General features: G+C 38.3%; 1 protein-coding gene across 3 annotated transcripts in view; it reads left to right on the top strand.

Moving 5' to 3' along the window:
• LOC106518830 (protocadherin-10) overlaps nucleotides 1-9,264 on the top strand; it is a 17,390-nt gene that overhangs the window by 5,309 nt on the left and 2,817 nt on the right. Inside the window, exon 4 of one of the 3 annotated variants that reach the window (XM_014010250.1) lies at nucleotides 7,978-8,138. In XM_014010250.1, the coding sequence (XP_013865704.1) occupies nucleotides 7,978-8,138 (161 nt within the window). Of the gene's footprint in view, nucleotides 1-7,977; nucleotides 8,724-9,264 lie in introns of those variants that run through there. The other 2 variants (XM_014010248.1, XM_014010247.1) reach the window with 2 other exon arrangements.

Genomic DNA, 9,264 nt, shown 5'->3' with positions numbered 1-9,264 from the left:
GAGAGAGAGAGAGAGAGAGAGAGAGAGAGAGAGAGAGAGAGAGAGAGAGAGATGGGGGGGGGGGGACATGTTGTGGAAATTTTTTCCTTTTTGCCCGTCTCTTTCCCTGCCCCTTCTGCTGCTTCAGAACCAAGTGGTGCTGAAAGGACAGCGACTCTCAGTGAAGCAGTGTGAAGCCCACAGAGCTTTAATGGCACAAATCAATAGGTTCACTCAAATGAAAAGGAAAGGCATGAAAGCTAAATTGATATAATGAGAAGCATTTCAATCAGCCTGAGAATCAGTGTATTGTGCTGCCTTTGTAGTTTATAGATTCAACTTCTCAAACACGGTAAATTGCTTTTACATTCTCTGTTTTTATCAGTAAATATGTGCAGACTTGACATGGGCTAAAGCAAGGATAAAATGTGAGAATTAGCTAACATTTTCCCATCCGTTCTCTCACTTCAGGTTTATTTACTGACCCTTTATTTATTTTTTGCTCTTTGCAGCACGTAGATTTCTTTGCAAAGGGGTCAGTAGATCTTATCATAAGACTCTTCTTGTTCCCTCTAAAATTCTATTTAGTTAGTACCTGTTTATTGATCATTGTGGAGTCAGACGAAAAGTGGAGCAATACAAAATCTAATTTCATATTGAACTGCCCTTTACTTYGGAGGGATTGTTCCATGTGGTACATGTTAGACCCTTGTCTAGACTGAAGCTTGCCAAATATCGTATTGGTGCTGGAAATACAAATAAAGAAGATCAGATAGCTGATGTAGGATAGTGAATGAGCTCTCATTAGGCTCCACAGTGGTTGACATTATTAATGAACCGAGGCATAAAGAGAGCCAGAATGCAGCAGTTGTGTCACTCCCTGCCCTCGCTCATAAAATAGGCTGAGAAGGTCAAACTCTGAGTCTGGTTTGCAGAGTTGGAAGAAATCCAGGGCTCTCTTATTTTCTTTATCACGAAATTCAGTAAAATAAATATAAATTCACATTCCAACTCACATTGGAAGATTCCTATCAGAATGTGATTTATGAATATGTGGAAAAACACACAGTTTTTTTTGTAAGACAACAGGAAATCTAAGTCATTACAGAACAAAAAAAGAAGAACTAAAAAGTGCATCTTAAATTTTTCTGCATGCGGGAAGTCTCAGACTTTAGAAATAAATCAGTCCTGACATGATGTTCAAAGACATGCCCAAGACTGTATTTCAACACTTATTTTAGGTGGAAAATTGTCTTGAATTCCAATTTGCTGTTTTTTTTTCTATCAGACAGGTTTATATTTCTGAACCAATAACATGTTTCTTCAGCCTTTTTTTTTTTTGGCTTCGCATTTGCTCATTTGGCACAGGCCTGGGAGTGTACACAGTTGGTGCTGCACTGTGTATTTCATAGGAGGGGAAACCAACATTTGTTCCTCATGTTGGATTTAGAAGGGAACAGCTTACCACTCCATGGGAGGTAATATCACACGACTGGTATTTTGGAAAGAAGGACACTTGAGTTTCACAGACTTCTGTAAACAAAACCAGACACAGCGAGTGTGCTTGTGTCTGTGTGGGTGTACAGGTACGCTGTAGCCCAATTTATAATGAAGGCGTATATGTGACATCTATATGTAACCYGCTTGTCTGTGTTTGTTTTGCTTGAAGAAAGCGAGGCTAAGTGGCAATGTCTGTATTGTAAAGTCATCCTCTGTTGAGACGGTGCTCAGGGAAGCTTAAATGAGATGAGTGTAAGATGAGAGAGCGGTAGCAAGTGCTTGGAACGTTGCCAGGTATACGTAATATTTTCTCTATAGRAGCATCCTCATTGCTCATTTGTCTCTGTGTAATTTATGAATATATAGGGATCATAAAGTTGGTTTTCTCACATGAGTTATAGTCAGTGCTTTTGTGCAATAATGTATGCAGTTAAAGCTAGATGTTCAGTGCATATTCAGCAGACAGACAAGCTGCAAAAGCATGAGGCAAGCCTATGTATAGACTGTGTGTTTTCAGGTTTTTTTGCAGTGTCTGTTTAGGCAAGCAAGTGCACAGTCCTGTGCTCATGTATATTTGACATGAATATATGCATGCGTGCATCCTCTATGCATATGTGCATGTGTTTGTCTGACACACTCATATTCTCTTTCTTAGTGCCTGTCAGGGTCTCATCCTTCATTCTGTCTCCCTCACACGTTGGCTCTCCGTAACACTCGGCTGATCAGTAATTCATTTCTAGATCCTTTGCATAGCAATTATCAAAGGAGGGTTAGAGGCGAGGTTTTCACATGGGAACACGCGGCACATTCTCCCTTTTGGTGCACCTCGGCATATTTCAAATCAAGGGGGGAAACCATTTCCAGTTGGCATATCATCAACTACACCTGCCGTAGCTTCCCGCTCGACCGCTTGTCTGACACTTTAGAAAATAAGTCTCCTGATGTTGTTTTAAATCAAAAGGACACTGCCTGGAAGTTGGGATACCTTGAAAATTCGAGCAAATAGCTTTTCTGAAAGTTGGTGTTCAGAGTGAGGCACCGATTCTTCAAAGGCCAAAACACTATTGATTGAGTGCAACACTTTTTTCTTCTTCCCACTCTTTATTTATTCTGTTTTTTTTCTAAATAAAACACGATTTTCTYTCACCATTTTACAAAAAGAAATGGTAAGGGTAAAAAATGAACAAATGAATTAACAAATACAAAAAATAGGCTTCAGATAAAACTGGATAAAGTATTCATCAGGGAGGGGGAAAAAGCACATTTGATACGTTCAATCAGCTGTGGAAGGCTGCATGACGGGTGGGAGACTGGAAACGATCATTATCATGACGTTTGTTTTGGTGAGAACAACAGCCGTGACAAATGGGACAATTAAATCACTGTGGTAACGGTGTATTAGATGGCTGATTATGAATTAGTTGCGTGCACTGTGCTGCAGTTCCCCGTGTCACTGAGCTGTCAGAGGAATTTTAGCAAACAGGGCACTGATGCACCTGTTTCTCAGGCCTGAAACTCGAACAAAACTTAGAGCTTCGGAACTGGAACAATAACCTGGATTCATGTCGAAAGCATCTTSATTAATACATACGTAATTTGTGGAACGAATAAGACTGTGTAAAGTTCAAAGCTACAAAATGAGACACGAAGGTAGGTGGAAGAAGTTAAAAGAACTTTTAATTTTAGTGATAAAATAAAACAGCAATATGTACACAGAACATGTTTTTAATCAGTGATTCTGAGTCAAGACTGCACTCACGTAACAATTTTGTAACATATTCTTTTTGACAAATTAGAAAAACAAACAAACAAACAAATAAATAAATAAATAAATAAATAAATAAATAAATAAATAAACTGATGGAAATTGATAGATTTATCCAAAATATGAGATAAACAAAAATCAAGCCACCCAATGTTCAGTAGTTTTACTTGGTAGATTGAGTTTAGCTAATAGGGGTTGGGGGGTAAGAATGAGGGTTGTTAACAAATGACACACACATTTAAAGCAAATAAAATGATGATCTAAACCAGCTAACTTAGGACTGCAGGTCCTTCTTAAAATTAGCAAAGCAAATATTGAATATTTATTTCATCCAAATGCAATATACCAGCTTATCTGTAAAATATTTAAGTATATCATTGAAATTAACAAAATAAATATCTAAAAAGTACAGTTAAACAAATCTACCATTCCTCTTATTTTGGGTATATGATAGGGTTTAAATATATTTCCAACCKTCAAACTTACAGAAAGTAATTAGACCGCCATGTTTCCCACTTTATGTTCTTTTTTTTAAATTTTGCAACTTTGCTTTGTTTCTAATTGTTCTTTTATGAGAATCTGTTTAAGCTAAGTTAAAAAAAAAACAAAGTATTTGATCTATGGAAATTCAGTCCTAATGTAATAAGTTTAAATTATACTGGCCTAGTGCATAGCCGGCTTCAGTGTATCCATTTTTACATCAATGCACTATAGCTTKCTGCATTTCCAAAGAAAGATAAAAAGCATAGAAACCAGTTATCAATAATCAGTGGTCACCATAAGCATTTGTTCTAACAGTATGTAAGAGGGCATATAARTCAAGCAGACATTAGCAGAGAGGTTGGTCTCTTGACTCTTCTTTTCAGCTCACTTGCTGTTCTGCAGAAATTGAAATTTAAAGCCCAGTACAATTTATCTGACTGTCATTAGTGAACATATTGGAAAACATCTTGCTCTTTTTTTAACTCCTGTGAGGTCTCTGGTTTACTCATCTCAGGCTCACTGGTCAACCTGTGTAAGGGAGCTCTGCTACTCCCCTGTCATCCCGCAGTGCTGTCTAAATATTGACGTTTTGTGTCTGTGTTCTCTCTGGAATTGTGGAGAACAAGATGAAAAACAGAGGAATGGATGGAAGACACCCTCCACCGGGGAATGAAAAGTGCTTTTGGAGGGCTGAAAAAAATGCAATAAAAGAAATAATCAGAGAGGAGAGTTAAATGTGAAGGAGAATAATACGAGACAAAGAAAAAAAAAAACACAAAGAGAGTAAAAAAAGACAGAGACAGACAAACAAATGAGTTCAAGTAAGAAGCGACTGCCAACCTGTGCACAGCAAATAGCCAATAAGTAAATACAAAGATGGGACGGAGGTTTTTCCAGAATTTGTTTTTCTCTCCCAGACATTGGATGTTTGTCAGACAGCACAATTAGTCAAATCACACCAAAGTGAGATTTTAGAAACATGCAGAAATGTAATGGAAAAAAAAAGGCGAAAAATAAATAAAAAAGAACAGGGGTGCTGATTGCTTATTAGAACGAAGATTGTGTTTAGATTGTGCAACATCATTTGCATTTCCTCTTCTGAGTTTGTGTGTGTGTATGCCTGTTTGTGTGGAAAACGAGCAGAAATGTGTTCTTCCTGCCTGTTGAGGTCACGATGCGAAGGCTGCTGGCAGGGCCTGTCATTGCCAGTCACTGTTTCGGTTGTTGTTTTGCTTCTTGCTTGCGGAAGAAAAGGTGCATCACGGGGATCAGAAGCCACTTGGTGTCATGTGAGCATTCCCTGTCTGCCTGTTTACTTGTGTATATTTACATATCTTCACATTTAGGGAGTATTTTTTATGCCGATGAGTGTATTAGTTGGGAAATATATGTGTTAAGGCTGCTTTTTTTGAAGTTTTACTGAGTAAATTGGGAGCTCAGACACAACTTTCTCTAAGCKGATGAAACAGTGATGGCTGCAGACTATATTTACACATCCTCTTGAAAGTACAATCTGCCCCTGTGCCTGATTAATAATACACTGTGATATGAAAAATATAAAACAGAGCTTTCTCCTAATCCTTCAGCATTAACCTTTTATCCACAGGTGTGTCTTCCTTCTGCAGAGTTGTGCATTAGTTATTCTACTGATTTGTTTCTACATTAAGTGAAAAATGCACTGAGTTTCCCAAAGTCTTTAGCCCTGTTACAGCACAGAGACGACTGGAGGACCTGAGGTCAGCGTCCTTTGTGTCAAAGGGGGACATTAATTTGTGAAAAGTTCATAAAAAGGCTAAAGGCTAAATGCAAGATGGGTATTACCAGAGACATGAATTGGGTGCATGATTTATATGCACCCAACCTTTAAAGATGCTATAAATATATATCATCCCTGAAGGTGAATCTGAGGGTACGCTCAAGTAAATGCCATTCAAAAACTGGATCGACGCTTACAAAAGCTTCTCTGAACAGTTTTCCTGCACTGATCGTCTTTGTTTCTTCGGGTTTTGCTTTGTTTATTCTCCAYCTCATCACCTGTTTTTATTTGCATTGAGCCACATTTCTCCAGTGTTGCATTGTGATAAAAGGCAAACAYATCCTTTGGCAGCAGAAAGCTCTGAACTGTGCTCATTCTGTGGGGCTCTCAGAGGAGAAAGGGGTAAACAAACTCAATAGGCATTTAATGTCTTTTAAAAATTGCTGAATTGAATCTTGTCTTTATTTGAATGTAAAAAAWGCAGCTGTCAGTCTCTCTTTATGAAACTTTGCTCAAGTAAATAATGTAGAATAGTTTAATGGCAGGTCAGAAGTTGGCTGATGGTGGTAAAAAATGAGCTAAAAGGGCTATTAATTTGCATTCTATCAAAGTTTAAAGCTTACATTTTCTACTTGTATTTTGTATTCATTATTAAACTATGATAGGCAGCAGCTCCACATGAAAAGAGTGAGTTTAGAATAGTGACAGCTGGAGGCACGTTAAAAGAATCTCTGCATGATATGGTTAAGGAAACCAAAAGCAAATGTTTAATCAGATATTTATAACTTTCTTTCATCTAAATCAAAGCTGTTCCTTGCTCTGCCCACCTTTGTCTAACCTCTTTCCAGTCTCCATCTGTGAGGGTTGGGGCTCCCCCTGTTTTTATCCGGACATTGCTTTTTCTGTCTGTGATTGCCCAGGTCTCCCCTCACTTTCCTTATGGTTCCCACAGTCTTGCCGTTTCTCCCGCCTGCTGTCCTGGTCTGTGAAATCTGCAACTCCCTCAGCCTGTTTGGCCCTGGCTGTCTGCGAGCCTTGTGTCTCCACTGGCTCTCTGTCCACTGCGAAGTCTTGTTGCTTTCTTTGCTCCCCATGGGGCCTCAATTAGCGGCAACATTAGATCCACACAATGCACACAAATAAAGAGGAACAGAATCTGTCACAGTTGCAGTTCTTTAACAATTTGATGGAACATAAAAGTGAGTTGAATTTAAAGGTTCACTGGAGGACTGTTGTTACAGTGAGTGAAGTTAAGCTTTATGTGGCCAAAAACATGTACAATAGGTTGCCTTCAGGCCCAGACCTCACTTGCAAAGCAGATCTGTGATCTCAATGGAATTTGCCTGGGAAAAAAAAAATAAAAAAAAAAAAAATAAAATAAAATGTGTATTCTGGTAGTACCTATCAGTTCAAGCACCAGTTTAGTTTATAATAATTATTATTATTTTACTTTTTCAGATTTTTTTGTGCAAATGTTAGTACTTTTCCTAAAAAAAATCCAACAAACACCACAAAGCATGTATAGTCTGACAGGCAGAATCTAGGGCGAATAATACAAAAAAATAAAGTTTTAAAGCAGTGCCTGCATCGCTAATAGCTGTTGGATAAGCGTATTGCTCTGGAAGCGTGGTGGTAGGGCAACTCCTCGCTGTTTTAGTTTGATGTTTGTTAAATTGGCATCAGACAGAAGGAACATGTCTGAAATCCACAGACCAGTAGAGCAGTAGCATCCAATCTGACACAACAAACAAAACTACACTGAAAGATAAGGCAATGCACACCAACTTTCTTTATGAGCTGTGTCACTTTCACGAGCACTTCTCTCTTCTGCTTTAAGTCCAGATCCTTTAAAATCCACATCAGGAAGACTTAAAAAATAAATAATAAATAAATAAAATGTCATTATCAAGCTATATTTTTTATATCAATTATCAATAAAACAGCTGACATGCTTTTAGCGGTCAGTTTTTGTTATACTGTAAACATTGTATGGACTACTTTTTCAAGATGTGTATAAGTATACATACATATATGAACTTTATTTTTGTCCTTTAGCTATTCCAAATCAAATGTGACTTTAGATGTTGATGTCAGATGAAAGGGGATGGGAGTGGGGGGTGTGGAAGAGGAGGGGTGTTGGAGAGCTTTCTCAATCCCCCATCTCTTTACTTGTTTCTTTCTAAATGAATGGGGTGAGGAGATAAACAATTATCCCGATCAATTTTGAGTTTGCCATTTTGATGAATATTTTTGTTGTCTTTTCCTGCATGTGACATGGGTAAATGATTGCTAACGTGTGTTCCCTCTTGTGGTCTCTTTTTTATTATCTCTTCCGCTGACTGTTTTTTTTTTTCACTCCAAATGTCCATCCTTATATTATGATATATCTAATTGTTTATTTTACTTGTCATTCATCATCTGCTCATATATCATGCTTTACATTTCCTCCAATCTTACCTCAACTTTCCATTTGCCGTTTGATTTTACTCTGCAGGTGCTGACCTGTTCTCCAACTGCACAGAGGAATGCAAGGCCCTGGGTCACTCCGACCGCTGCTGGATGCCGTCCTTTGTGCCATCAGATGGGCGCCAGGGGCCGGACTACCGCAGCAATCTGCACGTCCCCGGCATGGATGCCACACTGCCCGACACTGAGGTACCCTCCTCCGTCAACCTCTCCGACCAACTCACCATGACCTCCTCTACCGCCTCGTCCAACGATAGGTCATTCTCCACTTTTGGCAAGGACGGCCAAAGATCACAGTCACACCACAGCCTTCAAAATCACCTCCATCAGCAACAGCAGCAGTACAGCTCCAGCACGCTAGAGAGGAAAGAGTATGATAGGGGGACTCTACCGTACAAACCAACCTTTCTCTGTGAGTATCAGTATGAAACGTCAATGGGACCCTATGACTTTGGTATGGTCCCATACAGATACTAAAGAAGGAGATGATAAATCTGCCTTTTAATTCTGATCTGGACTTTTACTGTTGTTTATTAACACTTATTTTTTTCTCCTTTTAAGGAGATAAAATTATGGCTTTAARTTTTGTTGTATTTTCTTTTTATTATATTTTTGTACTTTTTATTTTTCAAATGTAATGTACCATTCTTGCCTCCCTTCTCCAAATCTACCCTTTTTATGTTTTTTTACCCAATCCAGTTACAATCCTAAATGCTGCTTGTAATCATGTGACTTATTACAAAATAAACAAAAGTTGAATTGGAGTCATGCTAATTTACTGTAGCCCCATTTTTCTTTCCACCCCTCCCCCCCTTTTTCTCTAAATTTCCCCATGTAAAATCCTTCCTATCTGATGCTCATATTTGTAAAGGTCATCAACACAACCACATGTACAGCTGTACAAAACAAACAAGAACTTAAAAAAATACAACCTAGCAGTTTGGTATTTTCTAAAACATTTTTGGAAGACAGAGTAGCAAAACACAGCATATACCATGATGTAGAAGACATTTTTCTCTATTGCTCAACAACAATTTTGCTCAAGCATGATGACTTCCCTACTGAATAACTCAAAAGGTGAAGCAGACAACCCACACTTCTGCTTCTCACAAGGATTGAAGTCCATTTTGCCTTAAAAAAGGAACTCAAGTATCTACACTTGGTTGCTTATGGATCAATATCTGACACAAAAAAGGATGGTGAGGCTGGCTTTCAACCATGAATTCAAGATTTTTCAGTTAGAAGAGTCATCCACAAGCTTTTGTAAAAATTTTGAAAAAGGAGCTATCTTTAAAGTTAGCTGAATATATATATA

This window comes from Austrofundulus limnaeus, unplaced genomic scaffold (genome assembly GCF_001266775.1).
Source record: "Austrofundulus limnaeus strain Quisiro unplaced genomic scaffold, Austrofundulus_limnaeus-1.0 Scaffold66, whole genome shotgun sequence".
NCBI lineage: Eukaryota > Metazoa > Chordata > Actinopteri > Cyprinodontiformes > Rivulidae > Austrofundulus > Austrofundulus limnaeus.
This window is presented reverse-complemented; position numbering and strand designations above follow the sequence as displayed.